This window comes from Pipra filicauda, unplaced genomic scaffold, assembly GCF_003945595.2.
Source record: "Pipra filicauda isolate LSUMZ 115617 unplaced genomic scaffold, ASM394559v2 scaffold103_size3290846_pilon, whole genome shotgun sequence".
Taxonomy (NCBI): domain Eukaryota; kingdom Metazoa; phylum Chordata; class Aves; order Passeriformes; family Pipridae; genus Pipra; species Pipra filicauda.
The window spans coordinates 3,134,473-3,153,862 of NW_024103474.1; the positions used below are offsets into that span (position 1 = coordinate 3,134,473).

The 19,390-nt window shown below is 54.4% G+C and overlaps 1 protein-coding gene across 1 annotated transcript in view; it reads right to left on the reverse strand.

Annotated features, from left to right (window-relative positions):
- The window catches only part of CACNA2D2 (calcium voltage-gated channel auxiliary subunit alpha2delta 2), a gene marked incomplete at its 5' end in the record, with an annotated part of 162,292 nt that overhangs the window by 29,437 nt on the left and 113,465 nt on the right, over nucleotides 1-19,390 (reverse strand). The window contains 2 exons of the mRNA XM_039378700.1: nucleotides 4,397-4,441; nucleotides 15,024-15,083. Coding sequence (XP_039234634.1) covers nucleotides 4,397-4,441; nucleotides 15,024-15,083 — 105 coding nt within the window. The remainder of the gene's footprint in view (nucleotides 1-4,396; nucleotides 4,442-15,023; nucleotides 15,084-19,390) is intronic.

The following is a 19,390-nucleotide window of genomic DNA, read 5'->3' on the forward strand; positions in this document are numbered from 1 at the left end:
TAAGCCAGGCTGAATTTGGCCCCTGAAATGGGGCAATTTCCAGCTACATGAAGGCAGGTGAAGCTGTCACCAACCCAAGCAGGGAGGGGAGCATCTTGGTGTTAAGCTGGGATTACAAGGAGCCACCTTGGGAAAGCTGAGGGAAGAAATTCTGCATTAAATTTAAATTAGAGCAAAGTAGATGATTCAAGTTCTCCTCAATTTATACCGGTTTAACTGCGAGCATCCCGGCAGGCCCCCAGCCAGATTTTGCAGCATTTCTCATCATTACATTTCAAAAGGACTTGGAAACATCTATTTATCTGTTACAGTATGTACAACGTAACACAAATAGATGCTACAGTTTGAATATATTATTTGCTACACACCATTAGAAATCGACTCCACGGCAATATATCAATATGATACGTATTTACTGCTTCAGCAAGAAGTCATCACGCACTGAGAGCTTTTGCCATCCCCAGTGCTTTAGCAGCTGGGTTGTCAGTCACATTTTCATGAGTCTCTCAAAATGACAGACAGGGGACAAAATCCAGAAGTGCCCCAACACCCAGTGAGCACCAGTGGCACCACCCAACAGCTTTACTGGAAGCTGCCACACTCTCGGCAAGTACTCGCCCTCTATCCCCACCCAGACTGGTGCTGGCTGAGGAGAGCCTGCCCGCCCATGGGCACAAGGATTATCAGGGGTCCCCAGGGTTTGGAGCTGCGGATGGAGCAGGGGATGTGTCCCGGCGCCGCAGCGACGCCTCGTCCCAGCAGCTCCCGCAGATGCAAACACCCCTGTTCATCTCCATGGGAACGAGCCATCACAGCTAATGATGTCTGCTTAAATGGCAGCACCCGTGACAAACGCAGGGCCCATCCCGCCGCGGCATCCCCACAGCATCCCTGCATCCCATGTCCTGCCCCACACACGCCTGATCGAGAATATGAAATCCCAGCACATCCCTTTCAATCTCCCAGGGGCACCCATCCATGCTAAGTCCAGAAAGGCCAGTGAAATATTCATACCAACATGCTGTGATTCTACTAATAATGGATATAAATGCCAGCCCCCAACACATGGTTGAGAAACTCCAGGCTTTCTGCAGAAGGGTCTTTCTCCTTACATATATCAGTTTTTCCTGAAATACAGTAATTTAATGCCGAGGAGGGAGATAGTGTGTTCTCCAGCCACATTCCTGCTTTTATAGCAGCCCAGGTTATAAATAACAATCAGCCTCTCCTGCCAGCCTGCTCCCCTATCCCCCTTTGCTTTTTTTAATCTTTGCCAAAGGTACTGTTTAGAGATCTTTCTAGACCATTTATTTTTAAATTACCAGCCAGAGGAGAGAAGTTAAAAAAAATAGAAAAAAAAAAAAAAAGAAAAGAAAAAAGGCAAGAGAAAGAAACTTCTGGGGCTGATAGCTTATCGGGAGGAAATCCAAATGTCACATTAGTTGAGGAAGTTGGAAGATTAAATTTTCCAACACCCTTCATCTGCTGCTGCTGACATTTAGGGGCTTTTTTTTCCCCCCTCCTCCCTCTCCTTGCTGCATCTACCAAGCAGGGTGAGCAGCGAGTGGTCAGCCCCTTCCTCCCGCACACCGGAGGGGGCTGAGGCTGCCATGGAGCCTCCCACCATCAGGCCCTCGCTCTCAGCCCTCCCTGAGACCTCCAGAGGGTGGGTGGGTGCCAGAGGGCTGGCCTTGGGGCCAGGATACCTTCACAGAGCTGTGCTGCTTTCCACCCGAGTACAGTACATCCCAGGGGATTTTGGCCTCAGCTGTGACTTAAGCATCATCCCCTGGCATGAACACAACACAAAATATGGAAAATGACTTTATTTCTGCGTTGTTCTGCCTGTGACACCCAACTGAGACCGTCTGCCGATTTAAACACTTCTCACCACATAAACCCCACAGCCCTTGATAGCGGGGAAAGGTGAAAACCTTGCTTCTGCAAACATTTTGAGAGCCTCGGGGATGCCCAGGATAATTTTCTGATGCTCCTATTTGTTAAAAAACACTTGGAAATCTGAAGTCTGTTTAGGGAGATAGCGGAGCTGAGGTGCAGGCAAAATGAACAGGAAGCTCATTTCTTTCCCACTGCAGTTAAAGCCAGAGTAAGGCTTGTGAATAAGCCCCAGTTGTGGAGAGCAGGCATTGTCCATCAGCACCAACTCCAACTTGGCTACATCCTGCTCCATTTAAATAGAAAAACTGAAGCTAAATAAAGAAAGGATGGAAAGAGCACTATTAAGTTCCATTCAGACTTTCTGGTATCATCTCCCTCCTTTTTTATTTCAGCATCATCTCTGTTTCTCCACATTATTTTTGCTGGAATTAAATTTGCTGGGATTTCACTGGCAAGGAAGCAACAGCATGGGTAGGCAAGTGTCCTCCCTGCCAAACTCACATCTCTAAACAACAGGGCACCCCCAGTTTTGCACTTTTGCTTGGTATCTCCCCAGGGAAGGGCTTAAGCTGATGTGGCTGATAATGGATTTGCAGGGCTGTTCCTCCCTGACAACATGTCAGCTCCCTTGGGGAAGTACCAGGGACCAGGAGCTGAGCCCTGCAGTCCCCATGGACACTGTGTAACACTGCAGTGCATGGCTTCTCCCCAGGGTCCCATGTGTGGGGAGGGCTCCGTGGGCACAGTTCTAAGGTTGAGAGATGCCTCCTATTTCCTAATCCTGCCCAACCTGACCAGGATGCTTTCCTCACTAGCAGAAATGGTAATCCCAAAGCTAACAGCCAGGAGCTGCCAACTCAGACCACCACTGCCGACCCTGGCTGAGCGTGGGCAGCCTGTGCTGCTCAGGGGAACAGTGGGCATGGGGACATCCAGCTCCCTGTCCCCTGCCCTGCAGCAGGGATGGCAAAAGCCCAGCACAGCCCAACGGATGCATTAGTCCTGCTCCTTATCCCCTGGGCTGGAAGTTGCCTGGCTCCCCAGGCAGTCTCCTCCTGCCTCAACTGCCAGCCAGTTTTTCCTTCACTTCTATCCAAAATCCGCTTTAATGTGTTTTAAGCCCATTAGCTCCATCCTTTCCAGAGCAGCCAAGGCAAGCAGGATCCTCCCCTCCCTTCTTTGGCAGCTTCCCCCAGGCTGGGGAGGGACAGGAGGCATCCTCTGCTCTGAATGAGTGGGACTGTGAGCAGGGAGACCTGCTCAGGAGAGTGAGTGCCCTCTGCTTTGGTGATAGCACCTGTCCAACCTGTCTGTCCCACCTCCCAGACTCTCCATGGCTGGCTTCCCCTGCCAAGGAGCCCTCTTGCTGTCACCACATGAAGACAATGGCACTGGCAGATTGTCAGTAACTCTGCTTTGAAGGCATCCATGCTCTGCTTCAGCCTGCCCTTGGCTCTGCTCTAGGGCATCATCTCCAAGGTGGGTTGAGAGGAGAACCAGAGGTCAGTGCAGGGCATGTCGCTCAAGCTGGTGGGACCCCATCAAGCCCAGATCCTCCCCTCCCTTCTGCACGAGGCCTTCTAAAGGCTCTTGGGGTCACCTGAGCATTATTTTTGGATGAGGCCATGTGGTTTGCAAGTGGTTTGCTGCCAATGCCACATGCTGCCACTCCTCCCCTCCTGCTGTGTTACTGTCCCCTGATGGCACATTTGCTGCCAGCTCTGCCTTGGGACAAAGACCTATCCCGGTGCACCAGCACTGTCTGAGGCTGTCCCCAAGGCTGCACCCTGCTGTGCCTGGGGCTCCTGGCCAACTCCAAGGACACCATGATGCACCTGCTCCCCAGCAGCCCCACACCATGCGCATCACTGACCTGATGAGCCCCTATTTCCTAAGGATCCCACAGCACAGTGTGGGAGTTGGGTGACCTGCCAGCAAAGTAGGGTGCCCCAGGGCAAAGTGGGGTGCTGTGGTGCAGCAGTCATTGCTGGTGGAGCTCCCTGTGCCCGTGGCACAGCACCTGAGTGAAGTCACCGTCACCACGCAGAGGAGCCGGCAAATGCCAGCTCCCTTGGGAGCACCGGCAGAGCGGAGCTGTCGGGTCTGTAGTTAAAACACTGATTACCAGAAATCACAGGACGGCTGTGCTGGGAGGGGGGCAGAGAATTAAATTCAGTCTCTAATTAAAGGTTTGCTCTTCATTTGAATTTCAGATGCCAGCTTTAATTTTAGAAACTTTTGCAGGCAGCGGAGCGACCTGCCCACCTGCCTGCTGCCGGGCCCGGTGCTGGTGGACAGATGTCACCAATGCCACCACGGCTCAGCTGGGGGGACATGGCTGTACACCAGGCACTCTCTCCCCACCACAGTGTCATTACACTGGCTGTAAGAATGCTGTGCCTCGCCCCCTGGTATGGTGCTGGGACAGCCCAGCACAGGGCCCAGCACTGGCTCGGAGTAGTGACTGTGCCAGAGGTGCCACAGGAATGGTACTTACATATTCAGTGTCAGCCTTGGAGTCATAGTACTCGATGTCTTCCTCCTGCAGAGAAAAGGGAGAGCTGAGTTAGTGTCAGGCAAGGACAGGGATGGCAAAGGAGTCCCTCTCCCTTACCCGACCCCTCAGCACCTCCGTCATGCCGCTGGCAGCCACCACATTGCTGGGGAGTGAACCCTGCCCACCCCATGCTGTCCCTGGGACATGGTCAGGACCTCATGTCCACTCTCCAAGGACTGGATGTCGCCTGTCATGCTTCCCCTCTGCTCATGGCTGCTGCCAAGACATGTGTGGGGCCATGAACAGCCTCCACCACAGCCAACAGCCCTGTGACGGTGACACCAGTGTGACCGTGACCTCTGCACTGCCACCGGGTGCAAGTCTGTGCCATGTCCCCACAACCAGGATGCTCTGGTCCTGCTGCAAGCATCGGGAGTCGCAGGAGAGCCAGGCAGTGTGGCAGGCAGAGACCCTGCAGTCAGCCAGGTCCCCTCCCTGTGCTGCAGAAACAAGGAGACGAGTGTCCTTGCTTCCACAGAGAAATGCACGTCGTTAATTTGGGGTATTTAGAGCCTATTTAAGCAGAAAGGTCTGCCTGGATTCCTCTTCCCCGAGTGTCAGGACGTGAGACAGCTGATAAAATTCCTGAAGAGGCAATTGGGAAAGCAGCGATGCTGTCACAACAGCATTCTGTGTGCCATCAGAAAGGGTAATTAAAGGGCACTCGGAGACTCTTCCCTGCGCGCCGGGACGCGAGCGTGATGCCGGCACACCGGCAGCCGTCGCGGGGCTGACACGTCTGCCACTCAATCAGCCGGCGGCAGCCGCCGCGCAAAACAGCCTTCCTGCAGCATGTGCTTTGGGGTGATTATTGCTCTTATCATCCCAGGAGGAAAGTGATCTGGACCTGGAGCAGAAACACAGCCAAAACCTCAGTGATGCTGACTGCACCTCTGTCCTGCCCGGTGCTGCTCTGCTGCTGCCTCTGCGGCACCCAGCCTGGACACAGCCCTGTGCCAGGGCTGGTGGCACCGGGACACACCCAGCCCAGCCTGGACACAGCCCTGTGCCAGGGCTGGTGGCACCGGGACACACCCAGCCCAGCCTGGACACAGCCCTGTGCCAGGGCTGGTGGCACCGGGACACACCCAGCCCAGCCTGGACACAGCCCTGTGCCAGGGCTGGTGGCACCGGGACACACCCAGCCCAGCCTGGTCATGGTCTCCAGCTGAAAAAAGGGACCAGCAGGTCCAAGCAGCTCTCCAGGCAGTCAGCACCACTCATTCCACCATCCCGGCCCCACTGGGAGTTGGCAGTCACTAACCCCTCACCGGCATTACCCTCTGGCCACAAACCTGCCCCCAGAGTGGTTTGCCTGACTTTTCCAGGCTTGCCAAGACACAAGACCACCAAGAGGTGGGAAAGCCTCTGGAATGGGGATGCTGATCTTGGGGACCACAGCCAATGTTCCCCCAGGACAGGGATTGCAAAGGGCGGTTTCAGCATCCTCCTGGGCTTCCTGCGACCCTAATCATTGTGATAAAACAGCACTGAGACGGGAAAGTGAAAGAAAAAAAACTGACGCAGCATCTTCCAATTTCTGTTATTAAAAAGCCCAGTCATTAAGGGAACGCACTTATTAATTATCTGTGATTTGTTGTGAAATGCTGAGGGGTTTACAACAACAAGAAAAGGGAAAAAAAAATTAATTTCTCTTCCGATGCCCTCCCTGCTCCACTCCTGGCCCCACGCACGCCCCTGCCCCTCGCCGGCACTGCCTCTCCCCGGGTCCGCGGCCATCTGCACTTCCTAATTAAAGGAACCCCCGGGAGACCCGTAACACAAACGAGCTAATTTCATGTTTAATGATCTTTAATCAGGAGTGAGTGTGACTAACAACAGCCATCCAGAAGGTGCTTTGTTATTCATTTTATCTTCCATTGGCTCCTCGGCAAAGCTCGATTCCCCTCCCACCCGCGGTGGTCCCGCTCCCGCAGTGGACGGGAGGGCGCGAGGTGATGCTCGGGGAGGAGAGCCGCCCCCTCATCCTGCTTTCACCTACTCCGGCACTCCCATGGCATGGCACGGCACAGGGAGCACACCTCCCTCCCACCGACTTCCCCAGGTCCTTGCCTTGCACTCTTTCAAGCCCTGAGGATCCCAGGAGCAGCCTGGTGAGATCTCAGCCCTGCTCCACACTGTAGCTGAGGTTTCCACATGCAAGATGGCACGCGTGGGACAGCTGGCCCTGTGACATTCCCTGCTGCCAGACTCCACAATCCTTGCCACAACCCTGCTGACGCTGAGGGTGGTTCATGGGGTCTGAGGGAGCCCATGGGAGCTGGCAGGGCATTGTCCTTGCCACCTGGAGGCTGGTGGAGCCCCTGGGAATTTATTCCAGATAGGAGGGACAGAGCCCTCAGAGATGGTCTAAAGAGATGACATGGGTCTCCCAAGAGGCAACAAGGGGTCCTACAATTTCCTCTCCCTAATATTTGTTTTTTAAACCACATTCACCTTCTTCATATAATCCTCTCCTCCTCCTCGTCTGTTCCACATTAAACTCAGCACCAGCTCTGTGTAAATAGCACTGATATTTCTAGAGCCTTTCAGAATAAATACCAATAAAGAAAACAAGGGGGTGAAGTTGTCGAGGGATTTCAGGGCAAAATATTGTCCCTGTCTCTTGCAAATGAGCCTGCAGGAAGCACTTGCCAGTTCCTGTTGCAGGGGAGGCAGATGAGTAGCTGCTCCTCCATCATATGTTAAGCACTGCCCATTTTCTTGCACCCTAATTGCCAAATGGCCCCTGCACAATGGCACTGCACGGCTCTGTAGCTGCTGGGTAAGTACAGGGTTATTTCAGCTCTTAAACCCTCAGTGCAAGACTCTGGGAGTTCAGTGCAATCATAGACTAATCTGCAAGTGTCCCTGAAGCCACTGCCCAGGCTTCTCCAGCGAAGCCACCAAGGAACCTGCATGCCTGCACCAAACCCTCGTGGTTCAGTGTCACTGGGCAGCCCACGGCCAAGGCTTGACCCAGGTGGGACCTCCTGGATGTGGTTCTGGGGACACTGTGTGCTCAAGTCTCCTTGGGGACCCTGGGTCCTGCTTGATCCCCTTGAGCCCTCCCTAACAGTCCCGTGGTCCACACCTTCACTGATTTTACACCAAAATGTCAAGCAAAAAAGCTGATTAACAAAACCAGGCTGTGGGCTTCTGGAGAGCTGTGAGCTGGAGCCTTGCCAGCAGCACAAGGGGGGACCTTGCTTTGGGCATCAGTGCTCCCTTGCCAGTGGACCTTGCCCACGCATCAGTGGACCAGGTTTGAGACAAAGCCCAGGACAAGGACAGGCACTGGGGGATCCCAGGTGGGTGGTGAGGGGCATTTCTCCCTGCCATCCCCCACAGCCCTCTCCAAGCATTCAAATAGGTCTTTTTTTTTGCCTAAAACAATTACAGCAACTAAAAATAACACTCGAAAGGTCAGTGCTCTGCTATCTCACTGCAGCCTGGAGATGTCAGGATGGAGGGGTGCTGGCCCAAACATTCAAGTCAGCAGTCTAATAAGGTGGCAATCAAACCATATCACACACACAGCTGCCACTGCCCCAAAAAAACCTCAGGAGGAGCTGTTAGTGACACATCAGCTCCCTACTCCCCTGTCCAGCTGGAGCAAGCAGCAAGCAGGGACACTGCAGAGGGGCCATGACTTGCTCTCTCCTATAGAGCTTTCCTGAGCTGGCTAATCCTGCTCCAGAGGATCTGTAGGATCTATTGTCCCCCTCAGGATCACTCACTGTCATCTTGTAAGGTCACCCCTCTGACCCTGGGACGCTGCAGCTCCTTGGAGCAGTTTTGCAGGCAGATCCTGCTGCACCGCATTGATTTTGGTCCATCCCAGCCCTCTGCCTGTGGGTTTCATTTCTCTGGGGGGCATGGGTGACCCCTGTGGTCAGGAAATCTCTTTCAAGATTTAATTGGCTCTGGAAGAGCCACATCCTGTAGCAATTTGCCTTCAGGCAGTTAGGAGGAACTCGGAGGGCTTTGGGGCAGACAAGCTGGATCCCAAGCTGGCACCTGCCTGTTTTCAGCCGCTGGATGGGGCTGGTGGCAGGACCAGCATCCCAAAGCACAGCATGCCAGTGTGGAGACAAGCCAGGCGACCAGAGCTGTGCCTGCTCAGACCTGTGGGCAAGTCAGCGGGTGGGGAGAGCAAGGAGGAGCAGATGTGCCTACATAGCACTAGTGGCTCTGCTCATGAGCCCACCTTTGCTCTGCCATCAGCACTTATAGTGGACAGCAAATATTTAGGGACTTCTTCATGTCCCTGAACCACTAAGCACACAGAAATAGCAACAGCTTTTACTTATAGTTGCACCTTTCATATGGAAGCCATCCTGCAGTGTGTCACAGGGCTCCCACTGCACCGGAGCACCCGCAGCCTCACATCTGCATTATGGATGGGGGGGACGAGCAGGGACACAGTGTGTTCCCCCCACAGCACTGCCCTGCCAAGCCCTCCCACATCAGAAGGAGTGGGATGGGACTGTCCCTTGGGACTGGTCTGTGCTGGCCACTGTGCCCCAGCTGCCAGAGGGGGCTGGAGGTCTCAGCCAGGTGAGTGCTCGGCCTCAGGTGTCCCAGCCCTGCCGTAGGCACAGCAGCCTCTTGGCTGGGGCGCAAGGCAAAGAAAGAGATCCTGCTACACCTGCCACAGAGTGGTGTGAGGGCCACAGCCATAAACAGGCTCCCAAAGGGACTGAATTCCTGGGAGAAATTCCTACCTGCATTCACATCCATGCCTGGCTGCAGCTGGTAGGGGTTGAACCCTCATTTCCACTGGGCTAGAGCTATCCTTGTCCATACGGATCATGAGGAATCCTTCCCCAATCCCCAGAAGAGGAAAATATTCATGGCTAGCCTCAGCCACCACAGGGTGTCAGATGGACCCAAGAGTAGTCTGGTGGGGACCATGCCCCTCCTGCAGCCCTCACCCTGCAAACTCCCTGCATCCCATCCACCATCAGAGGCCTTATGCATTACCCAGGACAGGTGGAAACAGTCATCATAATCTGCCTTGGCATCTTTTTTTTTTTTTTTTAAAAGCAATTTCCTCCTTCTGCCTCTCTGACAGAGCTGGGGAAATATTTAAGTGACCTGTCAACAGTTTTTTCATCTCCCTGAGAAGATGTTTTATCTGATCACACCTCGCCAGCTATTCTTCTTTACATGGCACCTCCTGTCCGCTCCTGCTCCTCTGGGGCTGCCTCTTCCCTCCACTGCATCTGGGTGCCACAGGGATGCCAGCACGCATAGAACTGGTGGGTGTTGGAGACCCCCTGACCTTCTAGGGATGGGATGGGATGGGATGGGATGGGATGGGATGGGATGGGAGGAAAGCCAGCAACCCCTACACAAAACCACTGCAGCCGTGGGGCTGCCATGGGTCCTCCAGCCCCCTAAAGAGAGCCCCCTCAGAGAGCCCCTCAAGCCCCATCCTTGGTTTTTAAGAGGGGACAGCACCACCACAGGCTTTTTGTGAATGATTTTCTTGTTCTGCTTTTCGGCCAGACCAGCTCCACAGCAGCAAGGTTGGTGCTATAGCACAGTAATTCTCCGAGCGTAATGAAAGCTGACATTATATCAAACACAATAAAGACTCTCAGTTGATGGAGATCATTCCTGAACACACAAACCCATTAAACTGAAAAAAAAAATATCAATTCTACACACTCGCCAGCCAAAAGAAAATGTGATTTGTTATCTAAAAGGGGGTTATAAACACAGCTTCAATGCACTTTCTGGGCTGTAATGAAAACTGGGTTTGAAATGGCAAGACGACTGCAAATTAGAGTATTTGATTTTATTTTCTAACTTTTTAGGTAAACCTTCTACAAGGGCAAGTGCAAGGTTACGGCGACAATCTTTCTGTTCTCAGCCGATAAGTAGGATCTGTAATTAAAGGAGGAGAAAAATGAAAGGGGGATAAGGAGCTGGTGTTCGCCCTTCTGATGCTGCTTTGAACACAGAGCCCTGCCTGCATCGCCGTGGCCAACCCACGGGAACAGCTGCCGGAGCCCACGCGTGGCACAGCACGGCACAGACACGCACCGCGGCACTGCCGGATGCAGCAGCCAGTTGGCAAATCCTGGACCTGGAGGGATGCTTCACCCAGGGCTGCATGGCCATGGACGGGCACCCAGCCACGCTGGCACGTTCCCCTGCTTTATCCCTCACCTTTCCTGGGCGGTCAGGAGCGCAATCTCTGTTATTCCTCCTGTCCATCCCCATTTAGCAAACAGCGATCCCCTTTTCCCTGGAGTTTCGTTTCTAATGGAGCTTGAAATTATCTGGGCTTTGTTATTCCTTGCGTGCTTGCAGGCGGGGGGTTATGGATGGAGGCAGTGGTGTGGGGCTGCCCGGAACCTGTGAACCCTCTGCCCACTCCATGAATGCCACCAGACCCCAAAACCACCCGTGTCACACCCAGCGGTTAAACCCTGTCCCCAGCAGCTCCTACATCCACACCTTCACGTATGGCTATTTTTCTTTTCCAGGAAGAAAGGGCCTGCTGGGCTCTGACCCTTCAAACAGCCCTTTCCAGCACCTGAAAGGTGGGGAGAGGTGGGAGGCAGGGGGGCAGCAGGTAGAGGAAGAGGGGAGTCTCCCAGTATAGTGATGGAAAATGCAGTGAAGAAGAAGACTGGGAGAAAAACAACAGTAATAAACATTTTATGAAGCAGAAAATGGCTTATAAAGAAGTCAACTTTTAAAAGCAATTTATATAATCCTGCCAAGCGCACATAAATGCAGGGATGGATCTCTGCAGCGTCAGAGTGTCCCTTAAAGGCACAAAAAGCTCTGGCAGCCCCAGCAGACTGACAGGCAGCGATGACAATGCCCTGGGATGTATTTTGTGGCTGGTGGTGCAGATCTGCACCTTCAACAGCGTCCCTTGGGTCAGCACGGCCCCTGCTTCCGCACACTTTGGGAGCGCAGGACAGCTGAGACCCTGCTGATGCTGCTGGGATGGGGCTGAAGGCACTGGAAAACCTGGGAGCAGAGAAGAGCATGCAAGCAGAGTGGAGCTGAGAGAACATGGAGCTGGCTGGGATGGCTGACAGGGAGCTTGTCAGTGAGGATGGATGCAAAGAACGTCGGCAAAAAACTCAACATGATCTCCCAGTGTTTTTACAGGTACATTGCCTGTACATTTACAGGTTTCTTGCCCAAGCAGGGTGGCAAACAGAGCATGGAAACTTGGAAAACAGCTCTGTGGTGTGGGCTGCACCTCCAGCGCCTCTGTTTGCTGCTGGGGGTGGTGTGCATGGGGGGCTCAGCACCACTGCCACAGCCAGGGGCCAGACTGAAGACACCCAGAGCAGGGAGACAGCCCTGCTGTGCCTTAAGGGACAGACCCTCATGGCTCTGCACAGAGTGGAGCCAGCCTGCCCCAGCAGACCTCTGGATGCAAGCCTGTAGGCTAGAAGATTCTCACTGGGAAAACTGGTTGGCCAGGCCACTGCAAACTGGGAATGTTCTGTGGTCTCTTACTGTACCAGTGCCAGGCAGTTACAGTGCCCCGTGGTGGGAGTCCTCCCCAAGGGCTCAATGGGACCCAGCTCTTGCCTTTCCAATACTCCACCAGCCTTATCTGACGGGTGAACAGAGAGACCCTCACTGTGCAGGCAGGCAAGGGCACGGCCTCTCCCCACTCCAAATCATCAAAGGTGGTACAACAGCTCTGCACCACAGCCTGCCTCGCTGCCCCCATCCCTGCTCACTGTGCCACCCTGAGCTGCCACCCAGCCCTGGGGTGAAACGAGCTAGAGGGAACATGTGAGGGATATCTCAGGTGCCACTGGGGCCAAGGCTACATTTGGCCAAGGGAAGTGTTCTGGTGTCCAGAGGAGATCTGAGGACAGGTGGGGACACAACCCCGGCTTGACATGGCCAGGTGACATGGAGGTCCTGTGAGCAGATGAGGACAAGGAGCAGGGATGAGGCAGGACAGGATGAGGGGACAGTTTTGGGACCAGGGAGGCACTTTGCAAAGCCCCTGAGGTGTGGCACTGAACTCAACCCCTTCAGAAAGGCCAGCATGGCTGGTGTGTGGCTGGGAACACCAAAACTCGGCGAGGAAAAAGAAACTTTCCCAGTAGAGATGGATCGTGAGCGACTGCTGGCAGCAGCCTCCCAGCCGCTCAGGCTCCTGCTCCTGTTTCATTTTCCCCCGGCCTTCCATAGCAACCCATCTGCAGTGAGGTTTAATGGGGCTGCCATTAGCACTAATGCAGCGCAAACACTCAGCATCTGCCGGCGCCTTTGGATGGAAACACAAAAATAACCACGCTCGCCGCAATCTGTCATCGACTCTGGCGCGGGGTTAGGACGCGACACGCTGGGAGAGGAGGGGAGAGCTGCAGCCAGAAGGAACGAGCTGCTCGGTGGGAAGGGAGGAGAGGAGGAGCTGGGGATGCTGTGCTGCCGCCTTCCCTGCCCGCTGCCTGTGCCAGCCCCCGCAACAAGCTGGGAGCAGCTGCAGGGCCGGTGTCAGCGGTGCTGGCACACAGGTCTGACCGTGCCCGGACATTTCATGGATGAAGGACGGAAAAAGGAGGTCCAACCCCAGCAGTGAGACACATGTACACAGCATTTCCATCCCTGTGCTCTGTCGGGAAGCCAGGGCTGGTGCAGGCAGGGCCGAGGCAGGCAGGGCTGATGCCCAGCACCCTGGGAGCTGTGCACAGAGCTGGACCAGTCCATCAAGTGTCCCAGCCAGGCCTGGGCTGTCCTGATAAAGCTGCGTCGGGCTCTGTGGTGACGCATCGCCGCACATTGTTTCTGGGTGACTCGCTCCTAATTACCTTGATTAAGTGGTTGCAAACAGTGCTATTAAAAATATTCTTTTTCTATGGAAGTGGATTTCTGAAAGGTTTGTGCCGTGAATGGCAAAATGAGCCAAGAGCTCCCCAGCGCTACAGCCTTCCCTAACATGTTTTGTATCCCGACTGTAATTCCCCTGGCAGTGGAAGGCAGCCAGGTAAGGATGGAGAAGGAGCTCTCTGGGGCTATGGAGGGCCCGTGCAGCAGGAGCTCATCCCTATGGACCAGGGGATAAGCAGACACCCTGAAAATGCAGTGTCAGCTCTGCCTGCCCTGCCCACACCCCAGTCACAAGGCAGCCACCCCTGGATACCAGTCCAGCACGGGGTGCACAGGACCACCACGGTGTCCCTGGGGTGCCCATGGCCAAGCTTCGGGTGCTGCTCAGAGATGAGCTGCCCTGGGGCTCCTGACCCTGGAGAACACTCAAGATTGGGCCAACATTAGGGATGGAGATGGCAGCCCATGGGAGACGCCTGCAGCTCCCCTGGCACTGCTCTCAGCTTTCCCCAGGAGCACTGAGTCCACCATCAAGGTCCTTGCAAGGCACTGGCGCTGGCATCAGCCTCATTATCCTCTTAACCTCCCCTTCACCGGCCTCCTGGGAAGAGGTGACAGTAATTCTGCAGCACTCTCGTGCAGAAAGGTCTCAGTGACTGATGGTGCCAATGACAACTGTCTGCTGGGCAGAAGGGCCAGCGGGGACACCTCACCTCTCCTTAGCAAGGTTGCTTCTGCTAATGACTGCTAATGACAGGAAGGCCCCTGTGAGCTCAGCCTTCTCCTCAGGTGCCCATGGGACACAGAAACAGCCACAAGTGTCCATCCCACACTGGCCACATGGCAAATGAAAGCCAAGCAGGCTTTCAACCCCTTGCTTTCTCTTCTGCTCCTCCTGCCTCTTTTTCTCCACATGAAATCCTGGTGGCAGGAGGGAAGGGTCTGCACGAGTGGCATCAGCTCAGACAGACCCGTCCAAAACACACCAGCATGGCCTGGCAGCAGGGTTGTCACCAGGCTGTCCCCTCAGTGACTACAGGGGCCAGATAGGATCTGGCTCAACCCAGAGGAAGGGGCTGGGTGGCTCAGGAGTATTTTTTTATTCCAGACTCCGTTTGCACTGGGAGAAAAACAATCTTTCCTTCCTTTTGTGTTATAGTTATAATTTGAGAGCATTTCCAGACAGAATCCTTCAGGTTCCCGCTGAGTGCCATCACCGCCAGAATTACAAAGTCAAATGCAATCATTAAACCCGCGTCTTCCCTCTCCCAGCCCAGATTGCTCCTTACCCCAGAAACAGCCCCCGTTGCAACTGCCAGCATGTGCCACGGATGAGCCACCGCTGCCACCGCCCCACGTGAAAACCCTCTCGACACCAAACCCCCTGGATGCCGGAGATGAGGGGAAGTAAAAGTCTCCCCAGCCACCACACCCTCAGCAGTGAGCTGTCCGTTCGACCTTCACCTCCTGCCTTCTCCTCACAGCGTGTGCAGGCAGAGGCGAGGCTGGAAACGAGCTCAAAATCGCTTCATTTGCTCTCATTAGTGGTGGCAGGCGGCGGGGCCGGGGCCACCCACACGCCGAGCAAACTGCACGGCCAGCGGTGACTCAGGAGGGGGACAGGAATGGGGGAAAGGAGGGATGGGACAATGACTCCGGTGCCAGGAGTCATCCCCGAGGAGCTCAGCATCCAGGAGGGAAGGGGTGAGAGCGGCTGGGGTGTGCACGGGAGCCTTACCCGGATGTTGTCCTGCCAGTGGTGAGCCTTCTGGAATTTCTCCGCCGCGTTGGCAAGTCTCTGCAAAGCAAACGGGAGAGAAAAAAGTGAGTCCAGGGAAAGTAAGAGGATCCAGGTATTGCCCACATCAACCCAGAACCATGGGTGCCACCCCGACACCTAGCATCCCTGTTTGGGGGATCCCACAGGACCCTGCCACCCCCTTGCCGCACAGGCAAGAGGGCAGGAGGAGGGATCGCAGGCAGCACCCTGAAGATGGGTGTCCGAGGCACAGGGAGCCAATTTTTCCCTGCTGGCTCCCTCCTTCTCTGAAGCTAGTCGGTATCTCCAGAGGAATTGCTGCCACTCGAACACAACCAGCTTGGTGGCTGTTGGCATCCCACTGGAGCGGGGCAGGTTCTCATTGCACAGGGCAAGGGCTGAACCCTGTGCTGATGGCTCCCAGCTCTGTGCAGAGCCTTCAAAAATGCTTCAAAACCCCCTCCAAGTGCCCCAGCGCTGGGGCCCAGAGGTGCACAGTGCTGCCCACTCAGATCCCTTCACATGCCCATGCCCACGTTGGGGTAGCCAGAGGAAGCAGGACTCGCCAGGAGCAGGATGGGGCAATGCTCAGCACCAGGGCAGCCTTGATGCAAGGGATGCTGGCAGCTAGAGCATGGGGAGAGAAGTGAGCTCTGGCTCTTTCCAGGCACTGCATTGGCTTGGAGGAGGAGGAAGGAGCACTGACAATGAGGTGACATCTCGGGCCAAACAGTAACCCCAAATCATCACCTGGGCAGCACCACAGAGTTTCACATAATGCACATATGATTCCCAGTGCTACTGCACACACAACTTCCATGCAGTGAACCACAAATCCCAGGATGATATAGCACTCCTTTGCTCATTGGGAATGTGGCATGCTGGTGGGAGCCCACGGGGGCAGCAGTGAAGTCCAGCTACATCCCTGGGAATTTATTTCCTCAGGGCCTGAAGAGTGTCTGGCTAGAAGAGCACACACACACACACACACACACACACACGTATGAGACCTGGACACAACCACACATGTCACAGACACCATTCCCACTGTCACCAGTTCCTCCAGTGCTCCCATCAGCACACGGGGATGCAAAATGCCTCAGCCCTTCCAAATGGATGCTCAGGGAAAAGGAAGTCCCTTCACGTGTCCCCTGTTCCCTGCAGGACAGTGGCAGCCCCACCCCTGGCAGTGTGGCTGGAGCAGGGCCACGCCAGTGGATGTTGTATTTCTGTGAGCATGGCAAAGCTCAGGCACTCAGAATAAGGTGATGAGTGCTGAAAGACATCACAGATCTGCCCCTCCCCAGCCCGAGAATGCAGCTTGTTCTTATCAGATGCAGGGAAACACAAATCCATCACTGCATAATCTTGGCACGCACTGGTCGAAACTTTACTGTTTAATCTTTTCTCTTTCTCCTAATCTTGATTTCCAAATCAAAGTGCTTGCTTTCAGTGGCCAGCATCCAAGGGGAAAGATCGGCTATCAGCTGAACGTTGAAGCAAAATCCTTATGGCTCCGGCGGTGGAGAGAAGGGAATGGGAGACAACACGTGGCTGGACAGAAAAGCCAAGTGATGGGAATTTTCAGGGCAGTTTTGCAGGGTCTCACCTGCACAGCCACATCCCAGCCCCCTTGGAGCTGCCTAGAAAAGCTGTGGCCCAATTCTGCTCCTCATCCCCCCAAGCTTTTGTGCTCTGTTTATATATTGAGATGGCTGATTAAAGACAAGCATTTATTCTGAGTTGCGTTTAAGGCAGTGGTGATGAAATATGCATTTTTCTATACTTGATAAGAATGTGTTTGTTTATTATGGGCTGGGGTAAGATTTATGGACATCTTTAACTATTCATTGCCTTGCATGAGGTGCCTGGAGGGCTGCAAATGGTGCAGAGCAAGGGAAGGCTACGCCCAGGAACGACACTTCCACAGAAGATATTTTTCCTCTGGAAAATGTCGATTTGTCAAAGTCAATCCAGACGCAACTTTGGTTTAAAAAACAAAAAAAAAGAAATCCAGATGTTCTTGTTTGATAAACAGCACGTTGCAGGGATGGGGGAGCCCATGGCAGGATGGCACAGTCACAGCAGTGTTCTGTGCTGGCTCCCGGCTGTCACTGGACACCCAACCCAGGAGAAGCGCCTCCAGAGCCTCCCCGCTGTTGCTTCTGCAGCATTTTCCTTGATAAACATGTTTTGATCCTGTGACCAAAATGGTGACTGGGAGGAGAGAGGGACCAAGTGGGAAACCAATCATCCCTCCTCTGCAGCAGGGGATCCTCTGCCCACCTCCATCCATGTGCAGGGACAGGCCGGGAGCGATGCCATGGTGGGGGTTCCCTTGGGAGTAGTCCCATCCTATCACATCCCTGGCTGGTGCTAGAGGGAAGCCCATCCAGTCTCTGCTCAGAGACAGGCTGCTGACACGAATGGGATGGGTGATCGCTGGATTCAAGACTTTCCAAAACTGCCAACAAGGATGGGGTCCCTGAGGTGACTATTTAGGACAGCAGGGCCTGGAGCTGTGTCTTAGGGCAGGGAAGATGTTGCTGATCCCATAAACCCCCCTGACATGTCCCCAGGGAAGGTGAGGGGTCTGCCTGGAGCCACACGCTGCCGCGGGACATCCGCATTAATGCCAAATGAGTTCATCATGAATAATGTTATTGTGATCAATACAGCTCAAGGATTATTTCTAATCCTTAATAATGATTAAACCATTATTTTTCAAGTGTTACAGATCAATCAGTCCAGCTCAAGGTGTGGTGCGTGCAGGGACTGTGAGATGCTCCGGACGCAGGCAGTGCACCAGAGAGCCCAGTGGAGTACGTGGCAGCCACCAAAACCTCTCAGGGCTTCAGACCTGGGGTCATCAATTATGTGGTTCCAACAGCAAGAAAAATTCAAGGAATTACCAAAAATAAAGCATGGGTGTGAAATATTGCAAATTTCCAGCAGGCTGTGGTGCAGGGACTGCCCTGGCACTTTAAAGAGCACAGTTCTTTCCCCAGAAGTCACCCAGGGCTAAGGACAGGAGATTTAGAGGCTGAAAACACTGAATTGAAACGACTCTGAAGGTCATGAAAGGCCAGCAGGAGATTTGCAAGGGATTGGTGTCTGGAGATCTCTACGGCGGGGTCTGTGAGGGGGAAGGTGCTGCGCGGGCTTTATCGTGCCCCGGCCTCGTTTGTATTCTGTGTGGTGCTCCTCTCTGCCTCGCTGCTCACCCAGGCAGATCCATCAGGAGCTCCCTGCTCAGCACACTGTTTTGCCTGGGATTAAGGAGCCTCAGGGATGCCATGGACTCAGGATGGGCAGGTGGCAGCAAAGGTGGCACGGCAGGGTGTGTGTCCTCCCTACCGAAAACTGTGCAGGAAAGGAAGGGGGCGATGAGGTGGGTGACCTTCTGTCTGCCAGAGGACGGCACCTCCAGACACTGCTGCTGCTTTGCAAGGACCTCACTTCTCAGCCTGATCGTCCACAAGCTCACTCATCCCTCCCTGAGCACAGTTCACCCACAGGCACTCACCCACAGCAGCATCTTTTGGGAGCAGTTGGTCTGACACCCTGAAGCTGCCAGGAGTGTGACGGTGGGAAAAGCACTGGGGCTGGCACAGGCAGGGACCACAACCTCCTCTCTAGTCAGAGGGGACCACCCCTGTTGTCAGTATCCCCACTGCTCGAGGGGCCAGCACACAGGGGGATTGTCCCTGATACAGCAAGCACTCAGGGTAATGCCCACCTCCTCCTTGCCACCCCTTCTCCCCCATCACACCTGGGGCTCTCCCGCATTGCTACAATATTTTTGCACAGTCTTTCCAAGTGAAACTGGTCCAATGATTTGCTAAATCTCTCCTCCCAGCCCCCTATGGCAGTAAGCCTGCCCTGGCTGCTCCCGCCTCAGTCAGATCAGTGGGTTTAACTTGGGAGGCAGCAGAGCAGAGCCCAGAGCAGCACAGGGAGGCCAAAGGCCAAGGTTGGATTTATAAAACGGGATTACAGCAAACACTCTGCAAGAGGAGACTGAGCAGCCCTGTGTAATGGTGGCAATGCCACCCCTGTGTCCTGAGACTCCACACAGGACTCCCATGCCTCTGTCGATGCTGGGGGATGCTCCCCAGGGAGCCTGGAATGGTGTTTCCAGCTTCTCCCTGCAGCTGGTTTGGAAGGGCCCAGCAATGGCCCATCACACAGCAGCTGTGTGTGCCCAGGGATATTTGCTCTGAGGGAGAGCTGCTCCTGCTAAGCCTTCATTTAACTCCCTCAGTGAGACTGTTATCACCCTCATCTCAGTGCCTTCCCCAACGCTGTGAAGTGTGTTAACCTCCCGCACCTGAGCACACAGCTGG